This window comes from Pelobates fuscus, chromosome 9, assembly GCF_036172605.1.
Source record: "Pelobates fuscus isolate aPelFus1 chromosome 9, aPelFus1.pri, whole genome shotgun sequence".
Taxonomy (NCBI): Eukaryota; Metazoa; Chordata; class Amphibia; order Anura; family Pelobatidae; genus Pelobates; species Pelobates fuscus.
Window position 1 is genome coordinate 158,501,581 of NC_086325.1, and position 27,607 is coordinate 158,529,187.

The 27,607-nt window shown below is 40.9% G+C and overlaps 2 protein-coding genes, 1 long non-coding RNA gene and 4 other non-coding genes across 7 annotated transcripts in view; 6 read left to right on the plus strand and 1 right to left on the minus strand.

Moving 5' to 3' along the window:
* Positions 1 to 468: 468 nt before the first annotated feature.
* MRPS2 (mitochondrial ribosomal protein S2) lies at positions 469 to 5,122 on the plus strand. The gene is made up of 4 exons (XM_063431614.1): positions 469 to 566; positions 3,172 to 3,306; positions 3,746 to 3,875; positions 4,543 to 5,122. The coding sequence occupies exons 1-4, from the start codon at positions 530 to 532 to the stop codon at positions 5,084 to 5,086; spliced, it is 846 nt and encodes a 281-aa protein (XP_063287684.1). The 5' UTR covers positions 469 to 529; the 3' UTR covers positions 5,087 to 5,122.
* Positions 5,123 to 14,463: 9,341 nt separating this feature from the next.
* Positions 14,464 to 17,885, plus strand: LOC134572569 (uncharacterized). Its single transcript, XR_010085288.1, has 3 exons — positions 14,464 to 14,493; positions 15,247 to 15,295; positions 16,885 to 17,885. It is a non-coding gene; the product is annotated as an uncharacterized LOC134572569 (long non-coding RNA).
* On the plus strand, positions 14,754 to 14,889 carry LOC134573811 (small nucleolar RNA SNORA17). Its single transcript, XR_010085371.1, has one exon. It is a non-coding gene; the product is annotated as a small nucleolar RNA SNORA17 (small nucleolar RNA).
* LOC134573808 (small nucleolar RNA SNORA17) lies at positions 15,325 to 15,457 on the plus strand. Its single transcript, XR_010085368.1, has one exon. It is a non-coding gene; the product is annotated as a small nucleolar RNA SNORA17 (small nucleolar RNA).
* LOC134573812 (small nucleolar RNA SNORA17) lies at positions 15,799 to 15,903 on the plus strand. The gene has a single exon (XR_010085372.1). It is a non-coding gene; the product is annotated as a small nucleolar RNA SNORA17 (small nucleolar RNA).
* On the plus strand, positions 16,390 to 16,522 carry LOC134573809 (small nucleolar RNA SNORA17). Its single transcript, XR_010085369.1, has one exon. It is a non-coding gene; the product is annotated as a small nucleolar RNA SNORA17 (small nucleolar RNA).
* A 4,293-nt stretch (positions 17,886 to 22,178) lies between the features above and the next one.
* The window catches only part of DIPK1B (divergent protein kinase domain 1B), a 101,880-nt gene continuing 96,451 nt past the window's right edge, over positions 22,179 to 27,607 (minus strand). The window contains exons 4-5 of the mRNA XM_063432859.1: positions 24,716 to 24,892; positions 22,179 to 23,691 (exon numbers count right to left, since the gene is read on the minus strand). Of these exons, the coding sequence (XP_063288929.1) occupies positions 22,879 to 23,691; positions 24,716 to 24,892 (990 nt within the window). The 3' untranslated portion in view covers positions 22,179 to 22,878. The remainder of the gene's footprint in view (positions 23,692 to 24,715; positions 24,893 to 27,607) is intronic.

The window sequence follows — 27,607 nt, forward strand, 5'->3', positions numbered from 1 at the left end:
AGTCTGAAATGTGCAATTCCCAACGATTCGCTGTCTAGTGAATAAATCCCTCTGGTGCAATATTGGCTTTGGACCGAATGCGTCATTCAGCACTGCTCGCTGTTTTCATCTATTCTGCGTCCGGATTATTTATAGCGTCTACGTGCTATTCTGGATGACAATTTGGAACACACCGGGGTATATTTCTTAACAGTGAATTGCAGTGAACTGGAAACTGAATTGCAAAATGTATTGCTCAATCCTTCCCATTATTATAAAGTTCTAATGATATGATATGCACTGATGGTGTGTATGTGACAGCCATTTATAAAGCGCTGCGGAATTTGTTGGCGCTATATAAATAATAAGATAATAATAATAATAATAATAATATCACTTGAAAATGCAATGAATTCTCCTGTGAAGACTGGTTGCAGCAATACACCTTGTTGACCAGGAGGTGGCGCTGCAGTAGCTGGCTATCTGGAACAGGAAGTGAAGGGTTACCGGAAGTGCTGCACAGCCTGACCTTCCTCAGCCAGAAGCAAGCATGGCTTCCCCTGCAGTAAGTGCCCTGCTAAAGACAGGTAGGTGTCTGTCTGACAGTGTGTCTGGGAGCCACCAGGGACTGGGAGGGCATGTCTGAACCCACTGCACATTGCTCCAGCACTCACAGGGTTAATATCAATAATTAGCAGAATCACTGTGTTACTGGTTGGAATGTACACACTGTATACCAATATAAACTGACCCTTAATGACATGTACACACTGTATACCAATATAAACTGACCCTTAATGACATGTACACACTGTATACCAATATAAACTGACCCTTAATGACATGTACACACTGTATACCATTATAAACTGACCTTTAATGACATGTACACACTGTATACCAATATAAACTGACCCTTAATGGCATGTACACACTGTATACCATTATAAACTGACCTTTAATGACATGTACACACTGTATACCAATATAAACTGACCCTTAATGGCATGTACACACTGTATACCATTATAAACTGACCCTTAATGACATGTACACACTGTATACCATTATAAACTGACCTTTAATGACATGTACACACTGTATACCATTATAAACTGACCCTTAATGGGATAATGGGATGTACACACTGTATACCAATATAAACTGACCCTTAATGGGATAATGGGATGTACACACTGTATACCAATATAAACTGACCTTTAATGACATGTACACACTGTATACCAATATAAACTGACCCTTAATGGCATGTACACACTGTATACCATTATAAACTGATCCTTAATGGGATAATGGGATGTACACACTGTATACCAATATAAACTGACCCTTAATGACATGTACACACTGTATACCATTATAAACTGACCCTTAATGACATGTACACACTGTATACCAATATAAACTGACCCTTAATGGCATGTACACACTGTATGCCATCATAAACTGACCCTTAATGACATGTACACACTGTATACCAATACAAACTGACCGTTAATGACATGTACACACTGTATACCATTATAAACTGACCCTTAATGACATGTACACACTGTATACCATTATAAACTGACCCTTAATGACATGTACACACTGTATACCAATATAAACTGACCCTTAATGACATGTACACACTGTATACCAATATAAACTGACCCTTAATGACATGTACACACTGTATACCAATATAAACTGACCCTTAATGACATGTACACACTGTATACCAATATAAACTGACCCTTAATGACATGTACACACTGTATACCAATATAAACTGACCCTTAATGACATGTACACACTGTATACCAATATAAACTGACCCTTAATGACATGTACACACTGTATACCATTATAAACTGACCCTTAATGACATGTACACACTGTATACCATTATAAACTGACCCTTAATGACATGTACACACTGTATACCATTATGAACTGACCCTTAATGACATGTACACACTGTATACCATTATAAACTGACCCTTAATAACATGTACACACTGTATACCATTCTTAACTGACCCTTAATGGGATGTGCACACTGTATACCATTATAAACTGACCCTTAATGGGATGTACACACTGTATACCATTATAAACTGACCCTTAATGACATGTACACACTGTATACCATTATGAACTGACCCTTAATGACATGTTCACACTGTATACCATTATAAACTGACCCTTAATGACATGTACACACTGTATACCATTATAAACTGACCCTTAATGGGACCAGTATAAACTTACCCTTAATAGGATGTACACACTGTATACCAATATAAACTAACCCTTAATGGAATGTACACACTGTATACCAATATAAATTAACCCTTAATGGAATGTACACACTGTATACCAATGAAAATGAACCCTTAATGCGATATACACACTGTATACCAATTAAAATTAACCCTCAATGGAATGTATACACTGTATACCAATGAAAATTAACCCTTAATGGAATGTACACATTGTATACAAGATTAACCCTTAATGGAATGTACACACTGTATCCCAATAGAGATTAACCCTTATTCCAGTGTATACGCTGTACACATTAATAATTACTGGTTTGCACTGCAGCTGTTGTGGGCTGTATTTCCCGTGATTCTCAGCTTTTCAGTGGGCAGGCTGAGCACAATGGGCGTTGTATTCTGCCACAGCTGCAGTGCCGTGCATTAACTGTTCCTGGTATATATATGGGGAGTAGGCAGGTACTGACAGTGGGCTCATTTTAATTGTTGCATTTTACACCCAGTCTCAAAACAACTGAAAGATAGAGATGTTTAGTTTTTGTTTGCTTTTAATTTTGCTGATTATATTTGTTTTATTTTTATGAAAGACAGAAAACCATGAGAATTGAAGTTGCTCACCCTGGCAAACGCCTAAATACTGGTTACTAAACTAGAACATTTGTAAAATATTGCAGGATTAACCACACCTCTAGTTTCTTATTTTTATAATTACATGGAGGAGGGAGGGAGGGAAGGCACAAGCAGCGGATTGTAGTGTTTATGGTGCCTGCATTGTTATTTTAAGTGTGCTGTAAACCTCGATATGTTATAATGCGTTTAACTATAGTTTTCTCATATCTATATTTAATTAGCACCTTTGTAATTCCTGTGAATTATAATTATTTTTTAATGAATTATTCCCTTGCAGCATTACCAAGGTTTGGCTGCATTGGGATCCAGGCAGCATCTTCACGGACATTACTGCACACAAAGCCAAGCATCAGATTATATGAAACCGCCCCTGTTATCGTGGCAGCGCCAAACCAGCAGCTTGCCATTGATGGTAAGTTTAGGATGGATCACTTATTACTATTCATTTGGTTACTGAGATTCTCTGAGCTTATTATATTGGTTATGACTCCAGGAGGCTGTGTGTACAGTCTGCCCATTCAATCTCTTTATTTTCCTTTCATAAAGACAACATTCATAGTCTCCTAGCAACATAACCAATACGATTAGACCTTACGGTGCTTAGTGTCCCTTATTACAATTAAACAAGGTAAGTGAAGGGCTGAGGAGAGAAAGAAGAGACGCAGAGAATGTATAGGAATAAGCAGAGCGTTTGGGACCACGTTAAAGGACTGATCTAATGATACTGTTAAATGAAGAGAATAAGCTAGACTGGAGGGAGTGAAGGGGTTTAGGACAAGTTAAAGATAATGGTAATTAAAATAGGATTTGAGTGAATATGGTGTATGTAGGTGACATTCCCTGTCTTTCAGATTTCAATGAGAAAATTATTGCCGAACCCCTAAAGCATCCAGATTTTTTCAATGTGAAGGAGCTGCTGTCTATTAAGGATCTGTTCGAAGCACGTGTTCACCTGGGACATAAGAAAGGATGTCGTCACAGGTATGCCATCTGTCTCGGGAATGCAGGGTTGACGACCAGTCACTTTACATAGTTAATTAGAACAAAATGCTATTAACAAAATTACAATAAAGATATGATTCCCACAGTTTGCAGCTTGGACTGAGCTCTCACCAGCTCACAAAGAGCCTGGATTCTTTCAGCCAAACCTCTTGCTTTTATCTGCTGTATGTGAAATTTGTACGTTTACTGAAAGCAACAAAGCCCACGCCATACCCCAACCACAATTAGGCATATCCGTTAAAAAAAGAAAAGAAAAGCAAAGCATCGATTTTAAGCAAAGTCTGTAGTTTAGGAAAGATCCTCTTTTACTGAGACTATTCATTTGATTTTCTTTTTATATTAAATCATTTTATAATACAAATGTACTCTACCAATCTCTATTGTTGTTGTTTTCTTCTTCTTCTATCACTTGATAAACCAGCCTGTTAAAGGTGCACATTCTATAATATAGAGAGTATTTGTTATGCATCCCAAGTGTCAACGTGCATTTTTCCATCTTGATGCTCCTAAACGTATGACTCTTCAGCCTGGCCTTGTTGTGGCCTTTTTAGTGTAGTTTGAGCTATACATCTGCCATGATATCCTGGAGCTTAGATCGACCAGATTGCATTAAATTCTTGTTTCATTAAATCTCTTTCCTTGCCAGGTTAATGGAGCCGTACATCTTTGGATGTCGCCTAGAACAGGACATCATAGACTTGGACCAGACATTGAGCCATCTCCATTTGGCCCTTAATATCACAGCACACATCGCTTACCGAAAGGGAATCATCTTGTTCATTAGCCGCAACCGCCAATTCACCCACCTGGTGGAATGCACAGCCAAGGAGTGCGGAGAATACGCACATGTCCGATACTGGCAGGGTGGTCTTCTCACTAATGCGCCTGTCCAGTACGGGTCGGGGGTTCGGCTGCCTGACCTGATAGTCTTCCTAAACACTCTGAACAATGTGTTTGAACAGCACGTTGCTGTACGAGATGCAGCGAAAATGAACATCCCAACTGTGGGCATTGTGGACACCAACTGCAACCCGAGTCTCATAACCTACCCGGTGCCGGCAAACGATGACACTCCCGCAGCTGTGGAGCTGTACTGCCGCCTCTTTAAAATGACCATCAATAGAGCCAAGGACAAAAGAAAGCAAATGGAGATCCTGTACGGACTACAAAACAAAATCACTGCCACGTAGATCTTTTTTCCCTTCAATAAATACACTTTTCACGGCCATACGCTTATTTTTTACGTAATATCTCTATGCTAATTATTATTTATGGTTTCCATTTTTAAAGTACAAAGAAAAGAGTAAAGGTTTTATCAGCAATAAGCAATTATCATTAGTTGTTTTTTTTTTTTTTAATCCGTATTTAGACAAGTTTAAAACTTTTGCTTTCAACATTTGCATATTTGAAATCCTGTAAGTCCCAGAATTCGGCATTACACTGCAGACAGGAGGCTGCCATTAGTTTATGCGTACGTGTTAATTTTTAGTTACTGAATGAGCCAGATGGATTCTGATTGGCTGAAAACACCATGGAGCCTTTCAGATATTGTCACTGTCTGCTCCCTGCAGCTCTCATTGCTGTTTCCTAAACTTTGTGTAGGAGTAATGAGTAGTCATCAAATCCTGCAACGTATACATAGAGGTTTGAGTTTTTTTACATTTAGCTACTGTAGCGGAGAGCTGATATTCCACAGCTATTCTCCTCTTAAGATCCCAGTGAGGCTCAGGAACAAGTATTATAGATCCATAGAGTAGTAATTCCAGCAGGCAAAATAATCCAACAGCACTCCCAATAACTGGACGACACACAGCATCAGGAGCAGAGCTGAACTTTTATTCCCACAGTCTCCTTTTAAGAGTTTCTCCCATGCAAGGGAGGGATTTACAAACATTAGGACATCAACCAATACAGTAATAGTTAACTCCCACACATTTCCTCCCCTCAATGTGACTCATAATCCTATTACTTGTACCATACAATTCCCCAAAACCTGGATGTACCCCTAAACCAGTAGATAGCATAATTCTTAGGGTACCGCCAGGTAGCCCTGATCTGGGTGAAGAATATATCCAAAATTCACCCAGATCGGTCCAGGGGTTCGGGAGTTAGGTGGAGGGTGAAGTTTGACCGACCGCACACGAGGTAGTGTCCGAAAAGGGTTCCATGTGTTTGGGCCCTGCAGTCGGTCTCCATTCGGCAGTAAAAACATATAGCAATCCTTGCCATCCATACTTAATATTACATGCATTAGAGTTGCCTTGTTCGGGACTCTGTTTCTACCGAACGGGAGGTAGTTTGGTTCCTCTGTTCGGTAGTTACGGAACTCTGGAGGTCTCAGCGGTGTTCGGTTGTTTGAGTGTCCGATTTGAGTTCCAGACACTCGACGACCAAACACAGCTGAGATTTTTATGCGTAAGATGGCCGCCACGCGTGGTTCGTATACCGGACAGCGGCCACCCAGGCATTAACAGTTACACATTAAGCTGCGGTTTGTGAGAAGTGTGAACGCTTAACGAGGCGCACACTTCTCACTGGGGTGGTCTGAGACTACCGAACCCACATACGAAATTACACATCTATTACACATATACACGGATACAATAAAACGAATGCAGTCTTATATGAATATTACAGGACAGGCTTAATACAATCCGCTACAGCTACTGCATAGGAAGTCATTTATATATAAAAATAAAAAACAACAATCCAAGCACCATAACCACTATAAAATACTGTAGTGGTTATGGTGCTAGATAAGCCCTGGCACCCTAGTGGGCAAACTGTTTTAGAATGGTTGACTTCTTACCCTGTGTCTGCCGGACGCCTTTCATTCCTTCCACTACAACCTACAGGAGAGCCAGAGCCATGCAGTGCAAGGCTTAGCTCACTGGCTGAGAGAGATCAGTTGACACACTCAGCCATTGAGCTGTTCCTGCATAGAAAGGCTTCTCTCAGGAGAGCTAACAAAGGCGTCTAAGAACCACTGGCAGCTGCAGCGCACAGATAAGTTCTTTGACTGCTTACCTTGGACCAGTGACTCTAGGCACCATAAATACTACAGCATGCTGTTGTGGTTATTGTATTAAGACTGCCCCAGGAATACACTGTAAACCATAAATTAAAGCTCTCAGAACCAGGGAAGGGCACACAGAGATCCTGCCGATATATCATTACAGCCTGTTCTAGTGTCTAAGTTGTTTCGAACACCCCTTGAACATAGAACGAGAGAAGAGATGGATTTGAGTGTTCCTGTTGGGTTGAATTTTAAAATGTAATTTTATTGCAGCTTAGTATAACGTGAATAAAGCCCCGCAGTGCCCAACATGGTGAAGTAAGACAAGATTTTAAATCCGTCCCCCAGAGTTGTATATAGGTGATTTTACAAGACATAGCCGTAGACTGTTCAGAAGACCACCAACTTTAGACAGATGACAGCACGAAACAAGCAACAGATGAAAAATAAACAACAGATTTAATACATTTGGACAAATACTCTCCAAAACTTAGACATGAAACTGTGACCGATACTTTGATAAATCTCCCCCATTATGGTATTTGGTGCAGTTGGTTCTTGGGGAGAGGACCCAAACATCAAAGGTGTGGAAATACGTCAAACCAGATTTGGGCAATATTTTTTACTAGAAGATAACACACTAGCAGAGAAAGGGTTAATTCATAATATACATCTCTAGATTGTAAGCTCACTGGGTCATCTAACTAAGCACTTTGTATAAAAGAGCTTCAATCGCTACATCTCAATTCACGGGCAGGGCCCTCTTTATCCGTATATACTCTTTATATAAGAGCGTGAATGGCTGTTACGTCGATCACTGGCCGGACCCTCTTTATCAGTATATACTCTTTAAATAAGAGCGTGAATGGCTGTTACGGGCAGGGCCCTCTTCATCAGTATATACTCTGTATATAAGAGCGTGAATGGCTGTTACGGGCAGTGCCCTATTTATCAGTATATACTCTGTATATAAGAGCATGAATGGCTGTTACGTAGATCACGGGCAGGACCCTCTTTATCAGTATATACTCTGTATATAAGAGCGTGAATGGCTGTTACGGGCAGTGCCCTATTTATCAGTATATACTCTGTATATAAGAGTGTGAATGGCTGTTACGGGCAGTGCCCTATTTATCAGTATATACTCTGTATATAAGAGCGTGAATGGCTGTTACGTAGATCACGGGCAGGGACCCTCTTTATCAGTATATACTCTGTATATAAGAGTGTGAATGGCTGTTACGGGCAGAGCCCTCGTTATCAGTATATACTCTGTATATAAGAGTGTGAATGGCTGTTACGGGCAGTGCCCTATTTATCAGTATATACTCTGTATATAAGAGCGTGAATGGCTGTTACGGGCAGAGCCCTCGTTATCAGTATATACTCTGTATATAAGAGTGTGAATGGCTGTTACGGGCAGTGCCCTATTTATCAGTATATACTCTGTATATAAGAGCGTGAATGGCTGTTACGTAGATCACGGGCAGGGACCCTCTTTATCAGTATATACTCTGTATATAAGAGCGTGAATGGCTGTTACGGGCAGAGCCCTCTTTATCAGTATATACTCTGTATATAAGAGCGTGAATGGCTGTTACGTAGATCACGGGCAGGACCGTCTTTATCAGTATATACTCTGTATATAAGAGCGTGAATGGCTGTTACGTAGATCACGGGCAGGACCCTCTTTATCAGTATATACTCTTTATATAAGAGCGTGAATGGCTGTTATGGGCAGAGCGCTCTTTATCAGTATATACTCTGTATATAAGAGCGTGAATGGCTGTTACGTAGATCACGGGCAGGACCCTCTTTATCAGTATATACTCTGTATATAAGAGCGTGAATGGCTGTTACGGGCAGGGCCCTCTTTATCAGTATATACTCTGTATATAAGAGCGTGAATGGCTGTTACGTAGATCACGGGCAGGGCCCTATTTATCAGTATATACTCTTTATATAAGAGCGTGAATGGCTGTTACGGGCAGGGCCCTCTTCATCAGTATATACTCTGTATATAAGAGTGTGAATGGCTGTTACGGGCAGAGCGCTCTTTATCAGTATATACTCTGTATATAAGAGTGTGAATGGCTGTTACGTAGATCACGGGCAGGACCCTCTTTATCAGTATATACTCTGTATATAAGAGCGTGAATGGCTGTTATGGGCAGAGCGCTCTTTATCAGTATATACTCTGTATATAAGAGCGTGAATGGCTGTTACGTAGATCACGGGCAGGACCCTCTTTATCAGTATATACTCTGTATATAAGAGCGTGAATGGCTGTTACGGGCAGGGCCCTCTTTATCAGTATATACTCTGTATATAAGAGCGTGAATGGCTGTTACATAGATCACGGGCAGGACCCTCTTTATCAGTATATACTCTGTATATAAGAGTGTGAATGGCTGTTACGGGCAGAGCGCTCTTTATCAGTATATACTCTGTATATAAGAGCGTGAATGGCTGTTACGTAGATCACGGGCAGGACCCTCTTTATCAGTATATACTCTGTATATAAGAGCGTGAATGGCTGTTACGTAGATCACGGGCAGGACCCTCTTTATCAGTATATACTCTTTATATAAGAGCGTGAATGGCTGTTACGGGCAGGGCCCTCTTCATCAGTATATACTCTGTATATAAGAGCGTGAATGGCTGTTACGGGCAGTGCCCTATTTATCAGTATATACTCTGTATATAAGAGTGGGAATGGCTGTTACGGGCAGAGCCCTCGTTATCAGTATATACTCTGTATATAAGAGTGTGAATGGCTGTTACGGGCAGTGCCCTATTTATCAGTATATACTCTGTATATAAGAGCGTGAATGGCTGTTACGTAGATCACGGGCAGGACCCTCTTTATCAGTATATACTCTGTATATAAGAGCGTGAATGGCTGTTACGTAGATCACGGGCAGGACCCTCTTTATCAGTATATACTCTGTATATAAGAGTGTGAATGGCTGTTACGGGCAGGGCCCTCTTTATCAGTATATACTCTGTATATAAGAGCGTGAATGGCTGTTACGTAGATCACGGGCAGGGCCCTATTTATCAGTATATACTCTTTATATAAGAGCGTGAATGGCTGTTACGGGCAGGGCCCTCTTTATCAGTATATACTCTGTATATAAGAGTGTGAATGGCTGTTACGTAGATCACGGGCAGGACCCTCTCTATCAGTATATACTCTGTATATAAGAGCGTGAATGGCTGTTACGTAGATCACGGGCAGGACCCTCTTTATCAGTATATACTCTTTATATAAGAGCGTGAATGGCTGTTATGGGCAGAGCGCTCTTTATCAGTATATACTCTGTATATAAGAGCGTGAATGGCTGTTACGTAGATCACGGGCAGGACCCTCTTTATCAGTATATACTCTGTATATAAGAGCGTGAATGGCTGTTACGGGCAGGGCCCTCTTTATCAGTATATACTCTGTATATAAGAGCGTGAATGGCTGTTACGTAGATCACGGGCAGGGCCCTATTTATCAGTATATACTCTTTATATAAGAGCGTGAATGGCTGTTACGGGCAGGGCCCTCTTCATCAGTATATACTCTGTATATAAGAGTGTGAATGGCTGTTACGGGCAGAGCGCTCTTTATCAGTATATACTCTGTATATAAGAGTGTGAATGGCTGTTACGTAGATCACGGGCAGGACCCTCTTTATCAGTATATACTCTGTATATAAGAGCGTGAATGGCTGTTATGGGCAGAGCGCTCTTTATCAGTATATACTCTGTATATAAGAGCGTGAATGGCTGTTACGTAGATCACGGGCAGGACCCTCTTTATCAGTATATACTCTGTATATAAGAGCGTGAATGGCTGTTACGGGCAGGGCCCTCTTTATCAGTATATACTCTGTATATAAGAGCGTGAATGGCTGTTACATAGATCACGGGCAGGACCCTCTTTATCAGTATATACTCTGTATATAAGAGTGTGAATGGCTGTTACGGGCAGAGCGCTCTTTATCAGTATATACTCTGTATATAAGAGCGTGAATGGCTGTTACGTAGATCACGGGCAGGACCCTCTTTATCAGTATATACTCTGTATATAAGAGCGTGAATGGCTGTTACGTAGATCACGGGCAGGACCCTCTTTATCAGTATATACTCTTTATATAAGAGCGTGAATGGCTGTTACGGGCAGGGCCCTCTTCATCAGTATATACTCTGTATATAAGAGCGTGAATGGCTGTTACGGGCAGTGCCCTATTTATCAGTATATACTCTGTATATAAGAGTGGGAATGGCTGTTACGGGCAGAGCCCTCGTTATCAGTATATACTCTGTATATAAGAGTGTGAATGGCTGTTACGGGCAGTGCCCTATTTATCAGTATATACTCTGTATATAAGAGCGTGAATGGCTGTTACGTAGATCACGGGCAGGACCCTCTTTATCAGTATATACTCTGTATATAAGAGCGTGAATGGCTGTTACGTAGATCACGGGCAGGACCCTCTTTATCAGTATATACTCTGTATATAAGAGTGTGAATGGCTGTTACGGGCAGGGCCCTCTTTATCAGTATATACTCTGTATATAAGAGCGTGAATGGCTGTTACGTAGATCACGGGCAGGGCCCTATTTATCAGTATATACTCTTTATATAAGAGCGTGAATGGCTGTTACGGGCAGGGCCCTCTTTATCAGTATATACTCTGTATATAAGAGTGTGAATGGCTGTTACGTAGATCACGGGCAGGACCCTCTCTATCAGTATATACTCTTTATATAAGAGCGTGAATGGCTGTTATGGGCAGAGCGCTCTTTATCAGTATATACTCTGTATATAAGAGCGTGAATGGCTGTTACGTAGATCACGGGCAGGACCCTCTTTATCAGTATATACTCTGTATATAAGAGCGTAAATGGCTGTTACGGGCAGGGCCCTCTTTATCAGTATATACTCTGTATATAAGAGCGTGAATGGCTGTTACATAGATCACGGGCAGGACCCTCTTTATCAGACTATACTCTGTATATAAGAGTGTGAATGGCTGTTACGGGCAGAGCGCTCTTTATCAGTATATACTCTGTATATAAGAGCGTGAATGGCTGTTACGTAGATCACGGGCAGGACCCTCTTTATCAGTATATACTCTGTATATAAGAGCGTGAATGGCTGTTACGTAGATCACGGGCAGGACCCTCTTTATCAGTATATACTCTTTATATAAGAGCGTGAATGGCTGTTACGGGCAGGGCCCTCTTCATCAGTATATACTCTGTATATAAGAACGTGAATGGCTGTTACGGGCAGGGCCCTCTTTATCAGTATATACTCTGTATATAAGAGTGTGAATGGCTGTTACGTAGATCACGGGCAGGGCCCTATTTATCAGTATATACTCTTTATATAAGAGCGTGAATGGCTGTTACGGGCAGGGCCCTCTTTATCAGTATATACTCTGTATATAAGAGCGTGAATGGCTGTTACGTAGATCACGGGCAGGACCCTCTTTATCAGTATATACTCTGTATATAAGAGTGTGAATGGCTGTTACGGGCAGAGCGCTCTTTATCAGTATATACTCTGTATATAAGAGTGTGAATGGCTGTTACGTAGATCACGGGCAGGACCCTCTTTATCAGTATATACTCTTTATATAAGAGCGTGAATGGCTGTTTCGTAGCTCTTTAAATTTTGTATTGGTCTGTCTGTGTATATTGTACTATCTCCCTCCCCAATTGTTACATAGTTACATAGCTGAAAAGAGACTTGCGTCCATCAAGTTCAGCCTTCCTCACATATGTTTTTGCTGTTGATCCAAAAGAAGGCAAAAAACCCAGTCTGAAGCGCTTCCAATTTTGCCACAAACTAGGAAAAAAATCCTTCTTGACCCCAAAATAGCAGTCAGATGTCTCCTTGGATCAAGCAGCTATTACCCCAGTACCGTAATTAGAAATGATATCCCTGTATGTTAGGTTTTTGCAGGTATTTATCCAATTGCAGTTTAAACATCTGTATGGACTCTGATAAAACCACCTCTTCAGGCAGAGAATTCCATATCCTTATTGCTCTTACTGTAATAAACCTTTTCTTTTCCTTATATGAAATCTCCTTTCTTCCAGCCTAAATGCATGACCTTGTGTCCTTTGTATAGCCCGGTTTATGAATAGATTTCCAGATAAAGGTTTGTACTGGCCCCGAACATATTTGTATAATGTTATTATATCACCTCTGAGGTGCCGTTTTTCCAAACTACAGCACTGCGGAATATGTTGGCGATTTATGAATGCCAATAATAATAATAAATCTCATATTGTTACTCACCACTGGTGGTGAAAGGGTGAATGAGAACTCTCTTCCTGTAATACTCCTCGCAGGCAGGGAATGTGATACCTCGTTTTATTACTTGTCACTGGGTAAAGGGTTAATTAATGTGATACCTTCATTTATGCCTTGTCACTGGCAGGGAAAGGGTTAATTAATGCAATACCTCCATTTATGCCTTGTCACTGGCACGGGAAGGGTTAATTAATGTGATACCTCCATTTATGAATTGTTACTGGCAGGGAAAGGGTTAATTAATGCAATACCTTCATTTATCCCTTGTCACTGGCAGGGAAAGGGTTAATTAATGCAATACCTTCATTTATCCCTTGTCACTGGCAGGGAAAGGGTTAATTAATGTGCCACCCACATTTTTGACTTGTCACTGGCAGGGAAAGGGTTAATTAATGCAATACCTCCATTTATGCCTTGTCACTGGCAGGGGAAGGGTTAATTAACGTGATGCCTCCATTTATGCATTGTCACTGGCAGGGAAAGGGTTAATTAATGCAATACCTCCATTTATGCCTTGGCAGGGGAAGGGTTAATTAATGTGATACCTCCATTTATGAATTGTCACTGGCAGGGAAAGGGTTAATTAATGCAATACCTTCATTTATGCCTTGTCACTGGCAGGGAAAGGGTTAATTAATGTGATACCTCCATTTATGACTTGTCACTGGCAGGGAAAGGGTTAATTAATGTGATACCTCCATTTATGACTTGTCACTGGCATGGAAAGGGTTAAATAATGCGATACCTTCATTTATGCCTTGTCACTGGCAGGGAAAGGGTTAATTAATGCGATACCCACATTTATGACTTGTCACTGGCAGGGAAAGGGTTAATTAATGCAATACCTCCATTTATGCCTTGTCACTGGCAGGGGAAGGGTTAATTAACGTGATACCTCCATTTATGCTTTGTCACTGGCATGGGAAGGGTTAATTAATGTGATCCCTCCATTTATGAATTGTCACTGGCAGGGAAAGGGTCTGTAGCTGAGCTGACACATCATGTCAATGTTCACTAGCAGGGAGGGGGTTAAGTAGAGCTTCCCCTGTAAAACAACTCTCTGGTAGTGAAAGGGTTAATGATCTCTGCTATCCTGCTCATTATGATGTTTTGCGCGCCATCTGGTGGAATCTGTTGGAATTGCATATGTGAGGTTTTTGGCCGCTTAGAGTTTCCGTAGAGAGAGGTTTAAAAGGCTCTGCCTGCCGCACGTGGTTCTCTTTCTTTGCTGACTGCCATGGTAGCTGCATCATAGAGACACAGTGAGTATCTTGGGCTACAGAGGGTTATTCTTCTACACTGCTAAATCATTAATGTCTGATTGGGAAACCCTACATTCACTGTGTGTCAATCTATTACTTGATACATTGTCTCAATATTAACTGCAGCTTGGAGCTCAGTGGGATTTCTCAATACTGATTAACTGTGTGGGGTAAGGAGAGCTGCCCCCATGACTAGCTGTCTCCTGCCCACACTAGGCTGTATCTGGCTCTGCCTGGCATATCCCTTGCCCAGGGCTGGCATTGCCCCCACAGGCGTTGCAGGCTGGCATGATGTGCCATGCTTGTGTCATTGGGTGGCAGAGATTAACCTGGCTGTGTCTACGCTCGGTGCCCTTCTCCCAGTGGGCATTTACAGATGATTAGCAGCCAGACATGTTGGATCAGGGCATGGCTAGCCTGCATTGACCCATTACCCACTATAGGAGGGCTGGTTTGGTAGAGGGGCTGTAGATGGCTGGCTGAGCCCCCTGAGGAGTGTAACTTAGCAGCTGCAGTGCCCAAGGCTGCGCTTTCAATGCTGGATCTCTGTATACCGACTCGCTAAGTGTAATCAGATCAGAGGGGGTAATAATAAATGTAACCATGTCACTACACTGAGCTGGCATTCAATTTATCTCATTGTATGAATGGTGTCTTTCATATAATGGTTACAGCGCACTGAGCTCTGTCAGAATCTGGCCTTTTGTTTCACTCTTATCCTAAACTGACAAAAATGTTTGTTTTGATTTTCAGCAGTGACACAACCACAAAACAGGAAGTGTGATGTTCCAAACTGCCCCAGGTATGTCTTCCAATCAGACCTGTGATCTCATTGCCCCCAGAGGCGTTACAGATGTGACTGCTGTGTCCCAGATGTGTCATTGGGTGGCATATATTAACTGACTGCGTCTACGCTCGTGTGCCCTTTCTAATGGGCACTCAGAATGATTACCAGTCATACATACCCAACCCGTCACAGGGTTACTGGGTCCTGCCATGGATTGTGTGAAAAGAGGTTATTCGATAGAATATTTATGAAACCCCTGCTCACGTCTTGTCGAATTCTATCACTTTTAGTTTATTCTTGGCTGCCCTGCTTCTACACTGCTAAATCATCAATGTCTGATTGGGAAACCCTACATTCACTGTGTCAATCTATTACTCGATACATTGTCTCAATATTAACTGCAGCTTGGAGCTCAGTGGGATTTCTCAATACTGATTAACTGTGTGGGGTAAGGAGAGCTGCCCCCATGACTAGCTGTATCTGGCTCTGCCTGGCATATTCCTTTGCCCAGGGCTGGCATTGCCCCCACAGGCGTTGCAGGCTGGCATGATGTGCCATGCTTGTGTCATTGGGTGGCAGAGATTAACCTGGCTGTGTCTGTGTGATTTTATGGGCCTGTGGGTCTGGCTGGGCAGGGGGTGGGTTGGTGGCACGGGGGTGGGTCTGGCTGGGCAGGGGGTTAGCAGGTGGGGCCTGTGGGTCTGGCTGGGCAGGGGGTTAGCAGGTGGGGCCTGTGGGTCTGGCTGGGCAGGGGTTACAGGTTGGTTTCAGGCTCATTGAACGCTGACATTGTATCCTTATGCTCTTCTCATTGTATCACAATGTATTACTGTAACATCAATTCAATGCAGAAACCATGTTTGTGAATTCCTTTTAATAAATGTAACCATGTCACTACACTGAGCTGGCCTTCCATTTATCCCATTGTATGAATGGTGTCTTTCATATAATGGTTACTGAGCTCTGTCAGAATCTGGCCTTTTGTTTCACTCTTATCCTAAACTGACAAAAATGTTTGTTTTGATTTTCAGCAGTGACACAACCACGAAACAGGAAGTGTGATGTTCCAAACTGCCCCAGGTATGTCTTCCAATCAGACCTGTGATCTCATTGCCCCCAGAGGCGTTACAGATGTGACTGCTGTGTCCCAGATGTGTCATTGGGTGGCATATATTAACTGACTGCGTCTACGCTCGTGTGCCCTTTCTAATGGGCACTCAGAATGATTACCAGTCATACATACCCAACCCGTCACAGGGTTACTGGGTCCTGCCATGGATTGTGTGAAAAGAGGTTATTCGATGGAATGTTTATGAAACCCCTGCTCACGTCTTGTAGAATTCTATGACTTTTAGTGTATTTTTGGCTGACCTGTAATAAGCTGGGATAATTGTCCTGGTGGTTGGGATGTAGATTTTTTTTTGTTTTACTGTAGCTGTGGTGGATTCACAATGATATGCTGCCTGCTAAGTCTCGCAGACAATCTCGTGGGGAAATGTACACTGAAGTAGCAGATTAGAAACTGTTGAACTGGGGTTTTTTTTTTTTTAAATGTCCTATTGGTTATCTATAGTTTCTGATGTATTGTCTCTCCTATATTACAGGTGAGATGCTAAAAGTATTGGGTGAGTATACGCCATGGGAGAGGAATCTGCACCGGGACCTCTAAACACTCAGGGTTTCAAGTTCTGGGATCACCTTTGGAAGTAAAGTGTTTGGGTTTGTAAGGGCCAAAACATTTTAAACTACTGGAGAGCTGTCCTAGTTACTAAAGTGATGATCTTGCAAGCCCAAGGGATCCTCCATGGATTTCTCTGCTGTATTTGTGCACATGCATAAAACTAGAGCAGTGACATTGGCTCCTGGCAGCTGAAGTGCCAGGAACCAAAGAGGACCCACCAAAAATGAATGATGGCGGTATTGGCGAGGGACAGCTTTAGGTAAGTAGAAATCACCTTTGCCTGCCCTCATTGAACCCACAGCAGCAATGTCCCCATCAGGTCTTTGCACATTATGCAAAGTCCCTATACTGTGACTTGCTGCTTTAAGACTACTCCGCAACCCATAAAGCATTTCAGCTTACTTGACGCGCTTTATGGAAATCCAACTCCCCGCTGGCTTTCAAACAAAGGAGGCTTGTTTCTGTAGGCTCCCCTGAGCTAACAGAAGTAGATGATGCACTCTACTTGAGTGTGGATGCTTCCCTCGCATACCACCTCAGACCAGTGTTCTACTTGCTGAGAAGCCTGATTGGCCACATCCATGTGAAGATACTATGTCTCATCTGGGGAAAAGGGAAGGCTTGCAAAGGTGGCCATTCATAAGAAGCCCTCTAGAGGTTCCACCAATTAATAACTGTATGAAATACATGTATTCATTGGAGGTACATCTACTAAAGCTTTGTTTTAGCTTGTTTGGTTCTTGCATTAAGCATGGAGTGGGCTTTTAAAAAGTTTTTATTCACAAAGTAACCTCTTGTAAACTTTAAAGGGCTGTCGGAGTCATTACTGTAGTGGTCATGGTGCCAGCATGGCTTTGTTGCCCTCTGCCAAATCTCCAGCTAATCTGACTTTTGACTTGGCCAGTGACTATTGTATTTATATTGCTAATAAGTGTTCCCCTATTTTGTAGGGGGAGTTTGTAGACTGATTTCACTTGGTTCTGTCTAAAATTAACCTTCCTGGAAGCATAATTTTTCTAGTGTGCGCCTGTCATGTTGCTGTAATTTATGACTTAATGTACTTGGTCTGTCTTCAATAAACATTTTAAAAATACATTGTGTTTATTTTTTTGTAAAACTAGTATACAGCAGTTATAACCATTACTCGTGTGTAATTATAAAGCACTCTATGCTATACCTCCCCAAGCTACCATGCAGTCTGTTCCTTTAATATACAGATCTAATCAAACATTAAAGGACTTCAGCTTGCTAGTAATTCAGTATTAGAGATGTCATTTAGATGACAAAGTCCAGGTCTGATCACAGCTAGCATCCTGTGGACATTCTTAATGAGATTGCTTTAGAGATTTGTCCCAGCTGACAGTCATCAGTATTTGGATGGGACCTAATGCCACAAATGGAAGTATAACTGTTCTCTTGAAATGTAACCCAGCCATGCCATCCTTGAGGCATCCCTTGGGCGTTCGTGGCATGGCCTGCTGCAATAGTGTTTGTGACATTCTGAGTTTTTTGTAAGCTCCTGCAAAGATTAATCGCCTGACCAAATCTGTCTCTTCTAAACACAGGAAAATGTCCTCATTAAACTGGCATTATGAGGCCAGAGGTGTGATTAGGCATGCAGCCGCTGCTGGCTGTAAAATGAAGCAGTTAATTGGTAAAAGACCCTGCCTAATGGAAAGTCTGCTACATGAATGTTTAAAATAAAACCTCCTGCAGTTGCAAAAGGAGCAGATCTGCAAATACTGGATTTCGTTCTGTAATGGGCCACAGAGCTCTGCCACAGGTAGGCAAACTGGTATTAAATAAATCTGCATCGCTGGAAAACATACTAAACTGGGATGTCGGTCTGCAATCTCTAAATAAATGTGTAGGTTTTCATCCCTCTAACCCCAGGCTGTGAAACGTCCCATAAATATAAAGAAAGTTTGCATTAACATGCTGGCACACTGCTTGGCTTTCCAGCTGACACGTTGTAGAACGGGGGCCAAACAGATCGAAGGTTCACAAGATTTTCTCCTGAACCAAATTACACTTCACAGGTGATATGTAAAATCACTGCCCGATGGACTCTGATTTCTGCATTGATACTGGAACACTACTTGCATTTCTATAATACTGCAGATTAAAGGGTGCTTGTGTCACCCATAAATCAGATGAATTAAACCATGTAAATTTCTTTACCAAACAGTTGAGCAAAACTAGTAACATTATGCCAAGGTTTTTAATCTGAGAAATGGAGCAGCAAGTGCCTGTGGGATTTATAGCAATGTTTCAGTGTAAAGTGCAGGACGCACATCTTATGCATTTTAGAACTTGCTTTGGAAACAATCACTTAAGCAAACAATCACTTAAGCGGCTTATGGGTTTTCTGTTGGCAGTGACATGTCTATCAATGTGGAGCTCTGAAGGTTTCAACGCCAGTAGTTAATGGAAAACCAAATGGCTACCATCTCGCACTGGGTTATTTAAGGCCAAATTCTGTCACCACAACTTGTTTAATATATAAAGACCTAGTAAGTCTGAATTTTGGCACCAGGTGATTTTTTTTTTTTTTTTTATCTGCCCAAATGCAAAAACTGCTATTAAGACTCTCTCCCCCTCCCCCCCAATGAAAAGATGCATGCAATTATTTTTACAAAGCCGTATCTAAACTGTCTAATGCTGTAGATCTCTTGTCTGCATCCTTTGCAAGCCCTCCCCTTCTAACTCCTCCCAGACTTTCTGTGCTGTCCAAACTTCCCAAATGCAGCTCAATTAGAAGTCTTTGCAAGGCAAGTGCTCTTGGCAATTGCTGTCTGACAGCTAGGGGGGAGTAACAATGTTAATTGATCAAATTGCCAGTTTCTCATGAATTCTGTGCTTTTTGTAGTCAAATTGCAACATTTAGGATAAAGAATGGAATGTTTCCAGCTGGGCTATAGTCAGTTTGGGTATTTTAGGCTGAATAGTTGACATTTTGATTGCAATATGCTACAGTTCCGCAAATTAAGCTTTGAAACCTTCACTTTAAGATGTTGGGATTTAATAGGGAATTGCAAACTTGAGGCTGAAATTAACTTCTCAAAATTGGTCATTGAATTTGCAGTTACCTACAGACTTCCTGACATCTCATGAAAAGACCTGAGTCTCACATGTACTTAAATCCTTTGCTATTGCTTCTTCACGGTGTTCTAAGAATGCTCCCGTACAGAAGTGGTGGGTGCATGGCAGTGCTGGTCCTGTAATGTATGTCTGATCCAAAATTGGAGTAGTCACAACCAAGATCAGAATTAAAGTACACTGCTATTAACTTGCCACTAGAGGGCACACAAGTACTAGATGTTGGGCAGAGATCATTACAGAGCTTATATATTACACCTAAAACTACAATAAAGGCCCAGTGGGCTCACAGTACCATAACAATAAAAATGCCTTGTGCTAGGTTAGTTAATAGTTACCTTTAGTGGGGGGTGAGCACACAACCGTAGCCATTGGGTGTTGCCATAGTGCTAATGTCAAGTGGAATGTTCTGCATCATTTTTTTTGGAACATTAAAAATAAGGCTGTTAAAGGCATTATCTAAGCATACTAGTCGATTCCCTCGTGGAAGCCAGACCCCATCTAATCACACAGGACAGCAGTTCCTCTGGAATTAATGGGATCTAAGCTTTGCATTCTTCACTCGTTGGACGTGTTCTAATTTCCTGTTTGGAGTGCCCTGATCACCCCTGGTACAGGTTTCTGCAGACAAGGCAAATTAAATGAAACGTTCACATTAAGCAATTTATTTACACATGGGGACAGCGTGGATAAATACAGTGTGGGAAGGGGCAATGATGAATTGGATTAACCTGCAGAAAGAACCGTTTTGGTAAAGCAGGACTTGCTTCCTCTTGCTCATTGATCTGTATTTCGGTGATAGAAACTTAATATTTACACGCTTATCACCTAATTAGTGAGGAACATATATAACTAATCCTACTGGATGACATTTAGCTTCTAAACCATTTGTTCCTTTTATAGAATCGCATGTTAAAGTACACTTAGAACTGAGTAGAACGAGTATATATTTTTTATTTCTGATGCATGGTGGTGCAGCACCTTAAATGAAAGGTATCGATATCTGGGATGAAAGCCATAGCCCCCTACCACCGTAACCACTAAAACAAGCTGTACATTACTGTTATGGTGCTTGGAGTGTGCCTTAAAAACACACTTCACTGCTTAAATTCAAAATAACACTTTAGTACAGGCAACCTTTGGCACTCCAGATGTTTTGGACTACGCCTCCCATGATGCTTTGTCAGCATTGTGGGTGTAAGAGCATTATGGGGGATGTAGTGCCGAAGGTTGCCTATCCCTGCTTTAGTAGATATACCCCAAAGAAGATATGCATGCATTAATTTTTTATTATGGGTATATCTAAACCGCTTGTAAAAGCTACAGATTTCTTGTCTGCAGCCTTTGCAAGCCCTCCCCTTCTAACCCTGCGCAAGGCAGGAGCTCTGGTCAATTTCTGCCTCTTGAGTCTAGCTCCACTGAGCTAAACAACCAGGAAGTAACAGGACCGGTTTTCTGATTGACAGCCGGGGCGGGTGTAACAAGATTATTTTATAAAAATACCAATTTCTATTGATTTCTCCACCTTTTGTAAAATGAAATAAAGAGGACATGTGCTTCACACATTTGGAATGTCCCTTTAAGCCAAACATCTCCCATTACAGAAGCTGGGAATAACACACACATTTCATCCTACCTAGAATATTCACCAGGCAGTAACAGAAAGCCATTTGAAGGCCAGGGTGGATTCTGCCATTACAATTTAAAGGGACACTATAGTCACCTGAACAACTTTATCTTAATGAAGCAGTTTTGGTGTATAGAACATGCCCCTGCAGCCTCACTGCTAAATCCTCTGCCATTTAGGAATTAAATCCCTTTGTTTATGAACCCTAGTCACACCTCCCTGCATGTGACTTGCACAGCCTTCCATAAACACTTCCTGTAAAGAGAGCTCTATTTAGGCTTTCTTTATTGCAAGTTCTGTTTAATTAAGATGTTCTTATCCCCTGCTATGTTAACAGCTTGCTAGACCCTGCAACAGCCTCCTGTATGTGATTAAAGTTCAATTTAGAGATTGAGATACAATTATTTAAGGTAAATTACATCTGTTTGAAAGTGAAACCAGTTTATTTTTTCCCATGCAGGCTCTGTCAATCATAGCCAGGGGAGGTGTGGCTAGGGCTGCATAAACAGAAACAAAGTGATTTAACTCCTAAATGACAGTGAATTGAGCAGTGAGATTGCAGGGGAATGATCTATACACTAAAACTGCTTTATTTAGCTTAAGTAATTTAGGTGACTATAGTGTTCCTTTAATTATCTTCTCACAATGATTAGATTTTCAGCTCTACCTTGCTTTTTGCAACTGGTTCACAATTGCTCCAAATTTAAAAGAATCTTGGAGACCAAAGCATGCTTTATATGGAAGTGGGGACACAAAACGGTTAAATTTTATCCCTCATTTCTACAGTACATTTACTGCCCATTTCAACTGGGTTTTTCTTATTGGTGCTGAATCTGTAGAATTAAGCCTTATCTACCTTCTTTCCACATACAGTGCAGTGGCAAAGTTCCCCTCATTATATTATTTTTATAATTCTAAGTGCATTTTACAACATAATTAAATTTCTATAAAAGATGCAAAAAAGTAAACTTTAGAGTTTAGTGGTTATTTGAAGTCATTAGTTCCCTGCCTGTTTGCACGTCTCCTTTAAGGGGCAATTTGCCCGCCTTACAGATACTTCATTAAGAGCTCTGTATGGTTCTGACTTTACATGACAGTTCTACTGCAAATACCCTCAAGTTCCAGAGCCTTTCCAGGCTTTGCTCGCCACCCTGGTGCCCAAAAACACGACTTCCAGTTGACATTCTCTTTTTAAGAATATTTGGTATTTGATATCTTTTTCCAAAGCAAAGTCTTCAGATTGTTTAACACAAGGGAATGGTGGACTTCCATTTGACTGGCCAGGCCACTAAGCGTCATGCAAGTCCGAAGCTGGTTTTGCAGCTCCTCCTTCAGATCAGACGGGGTACCATACAGCAGGTAGTCCTGCAGCAGTCTACATGCTTTGGCCAAGTTTGGCTGTATAACGTCATTTTTACACTGCTTCATCAGTTTGTCACATGCTGCCGTGCAGTCCCTTCCGAAGGTGCAATCTGAGTTTTGCTCACAGTGCCGGCCTTTTAGAAACCCTTTGATGGTCATCTCCGTGGCTACTTTACGCAAGTCCACAACTTTGAAGTCGTACTTTTCGTTGTACCCAATGTTCTTGAAATTTGTCTCACAGATAAAGAAACTGCCGTAGGTTCCGTGGAAAATTTCTTCCACAAACTCCAAGAGCCCAATAGCTATTTTGGCTCTTCGTGGCCACGCAGGAGCAAACCATTGGTGAATGAGTCTGTGAACGGGCGACGGCAAGAAGGTTTGTAGGAAACCAGGAATTTGAGTTCCGTAAAGGGAATCATGGGGGATTTGCTCCATGACATAAAGATCGCCACAATGTCCGAGCAGCTGGGCTGTGTGTTCCTTCTCGTGTAAAGACAACATTAGGAGAAACTCATTGAGCTGTAGAAGGGCCCAGATGGATTTCGCTTCAGCCAGAGAGACTTTGCCATCGTCATTCACGTCGGCCATGATTAGAATCCGGCTTACTAATACTGTGAGGGATGTCTGGTCTCCTAAATTAGCCTGTTCAACGAAGAGAAAGACACAATTACATTCAGATTTCATTACATAGCTACACAAACACGGTGTATAAAATGACATTAGCAAATGTAGAGATCAAAAGTTTTTAGCTATTTAAGGAATTTCGCTTTTGTCAGCTGGTTTACTGGTTCTCTTTCAGTTACGTATCTGTAAAACACAATAATGAATTTCACTTTGATACCTCTAACAGCTGGGAGTATAAATATGCCTTGAGCACAATGCATGGACGTTGAAGGCAAATCATACAATTCAAACAAGCTATCGGTGGCGACTAGATTGTATAAAATTTTGGATTCCACTTTGAATTCCCAACAATTCGTACTTTGCCAAATAACCCGGTGAATGAATACAGAACGACAAGGTAGACTTGTGCTTATTCACTAAACTGAAAACTACGGTAATGTGGCAAGGGAGTTTAACATTTCAGACCTAAACAATTCCTGTCGATTCTCTACAAATCATAAAGGGATAGCAACTAGATTGTTCCAGTTCTGTTGTCTGCTAGCCTTCCTCTTTCAACCCCCGAGAATCCTCTCCTGCAACCACATACCTCCTCTCAGTCTGTTTAATGCAAACACCTTTCGTTTTAACTAGCTCTATAGAATGTAACCTATGTTTCTTCCTCTTCCACCCTGCACAAACAGGTTTTATTTATCTGTCCGGCGTGTTTGACTGCATTCAGTCGGCAAAGCTGGCTGAGCTTTAAAATGTTGCTAAAAAGAGGATTAATTCTGTGAAAAATGCAAATGTCCTGATTAGGGGATAAAATATGCAACTCACCATGTGTTCGAGAGATAATTCACAGGAATTTACACAGGCGGATTCTTATCTTGTTTATGATGTCAAATAATCTCACTGACACCTACCACGCCATCTACATACCTCCCATACATTTATCTATTTCAGACCCAAATCCCTCTGTCCCTCTATTATTTCCTAAGGTTCCCCTTTACCAAGAGCGTATGGCATAGCTTCATGGCAATAATACCTTAACCGCCAAACTCACTTTTAGGAAACTCAGAAGCATTTCCTTGAACTCATCCATGGAGGTCCCTCTGGTCGGTTTATCAAATAGAACAAGTTCCCTTCTTGCAACAGCATCAGGATTACTCTCGACTTTTACATTTTCTTCTACGCCACATTTAATGATGACTTCTCGGTCTCTCCATGTACCCCGGTAGACCTAGAGGTTAGAAATACAGATCATGGAAAAGGTTAATAAGTATCAAAATCATTCAGGGAACACACCATACACCAAATGTGTAAGACTTTTTTTTCTACATGATAAAGGTGACAGTGTGCTATAGCTCGCCATTTTATCTGCTGCAAGAGGAGAGAGGCAAGCTCGCAAAATGCGTACAGCTGTTTGTTTTCCCAAAACCTCTGTTCACTAGTTCATGCTTTGTTTTTCCAAAACCCCTGTTCACTAGTTATCAGTGCAATTGTGCAATTGCTATTAAGTTGGGAACATGATTTTATTGAAGAGGCACCTCAAGAACCATAACCACTACAGCTTTAAGGTTTTAAGCATTTTATTATTCCATAAATACCATACCATGTATTTGAAGTAAGGTATTGCTAGCTAGCATATAAGCCTATCATAACACAGAAATTTTGTGTATAGATTCCCTTGCAAATAAAAATAAAAAGTTACGTAAATAAACACCTTTTTATCTTTTTTTTTTTTCCACGATTCATTCATCCTTTATTAAAAAATATTTGGGAAATTAAAAGATTTAGATAATATACTATATATCCTTTAGCTTTCTATATTCTACACAGCTTCTGAAATGTTACATAAAAGCAAAAATGCCATTTCTCATATACAGTAGATTTGACAAAATTGATAAATAAAAATGGTCAAATGCCTTGCCTATGATTGTTTGTAAGGAATCTGAAGGCATTGCAAGCACTAGTAGTACAGCTTACCAAAAATGGCAGTGTGTAAAAATGTTTGGATTTGACCATAATGCCCAAATACAATAAATGCAATTAAATCATAGGATTTTTGAAATACAGGTATATTATTATTTTTATATAGCGCCAAAAAAAACCGCAGCGCTGTACAGTAGGTGGACTAACGAACATGTAATTGTAACCAGACAAGTTTGATGCACAGGAACCGAGGGGTTGAGGGCCCTGCACAATGAGCTTACATGCTAGAGCAGTGGTTCCCAACCCAGCCCTCAAGTACCCCCTAACAGTCCAGGATTTAGAGATTACTCAGTTGTGTTAAGGTGTTTTTAGAAAAAAAACATTTGAGACTCAACAGGGTAATTCCTAAATCCCGGACTGGTAAAGGGCACTGGGTTGGGAACCCCTGTGCTAGAGGGAGTGGAGTAAAGTGACACAAAAGGTAAGGGTAGTATATAGAATCTTTATCATTTGAGAGTCAGAATTACATTAGCAATCCAGAGATTAATAGAGTCCATTCACTCCCCCCCGATTGTAGGAATGATATCACCAATTCATGCTTCCTGTACGGTTTAAAAGCAGAGGTGAGCTGACATTTTCAGAGAGCTTGCAGACATTAGATTAGTTACTAGTCAAAGCAGTTAGCTCTATAGCTATAGAATTAATAAGACAATCATACTTATTCATAGAACCCCCAGCAAAAAAAAGAAATGGGAAAAAGACCTGAACTAAAAAATCACAGATGAGGAATGGTGTTTTGTTTTAGGATTAATAAAAAAAAAACCACATACATTGTTTAAAGAATGTTTCTATAATGTTAAAAGTATTACATAGATGGTAAATCCCAACTAGACTGGTTAAAATATCTTCAACTAACTCCCCACTCTGCTGGAGATGCCTAGCCAAGGAAGGTTCAATGCCACATATTTGGTGGAACTGTCCAAGAATAACTACATTTTGAGACTCAATATATTCCAGTATGACAGCCTTTAAGATACATTTAAAATCAACAGAAACAGGTCTTCTCCACCTCAACTGGGGTAAACTGCCAAAAAAATCAACAAATACTGACCCTCCACTGTCTCATGTCTGCAAAAATAATTATTGCGAGACATTGGAAACAAATTTTAACGCCAGACTTTACCCAATATAAAAATCAACGTATTTACCAACTTGAAATGGAAAGGGGAGTTTCTTACTCAAATAATAATTTAAACCATATTCATAATTATGATCACTGGATTAATAAAATAAGGGATATTCCCTAAAGGAATTTTATATGATCTTAAACTCATATACCTTGATATACTATGTCCTAAATATATGTATATAAGTGTTATATCTGAGAACCACTCTAAACTATATTACATGTATTTAATGTCCATATTTGTAATGTCCATGTGTACTGTTTGTGTTTTTAATGTCCGTACATTCTATACAAAAATAATAAATAGATTAAACACTATATTAGTTACTACCAGTAGTAATATAATGGCAGAGGAATTCACCCCACTATACGCTGATAATCACAACTAGAGCACACATGGGGGGAGTGAGGGTTTATGGAGAAGATTTCATTTTGCACATTACCTTAAAAATATTACACTTGATTCTGGGAGTGAAGTGGTTAAGTAGAATTATACTTCAACTCTGATTTTAATGTGCCATACAGACTGGGCAACATTTCACGCAATATCTTAACATAATATGATTTTTAGATTAGGCAGAGTGTTTAAACCTCAGTCGCTGATGATCTGACTAAACATGAAAGTACTTGGTTATCAAACCAGTGCCTGTCGTAATATGCTGGTGCAAAAAAAATCACTGCTTGTACAGAGCGGATAAGAAGTGTTTTGATGTAATCCATCATTTTTTCCCCCAGAGGGGGGGATGGGGGTACGGATGGACAACTACAGAATCCCTCTCACAGTATCACACCAGGATATCCAGGACCACATGTTATATTGTGTTATTGAGGGAGATT

What these genes read in the sequence shown, in the direction of transcription:
- MRPS2 (XM_063431614.1), top strand. Translation starts at nt 530, where the DNA reads ATGGCTTCCCCTGCAGTAAGTGCCCTGCTAAAGACAG. An exon ending in AAGTGCCCTGCTAAAGACAG is followed by an intron (nt 567 to 3,171) that starts GTAGGTGTCTGT and finishes ATTCCCTTGCAG; the next exon opens with CATTACCAAGGTTTGGCTGC. An exon ending in AAGAAAGGATGTCGTCACAG is followed by an intron (nt 3,876 to 4,542) that starts GTATGCCATCTG and finishes TTTCCTTGCCAG; the next exon opens with GTTAATGGAGCCGTACATCT.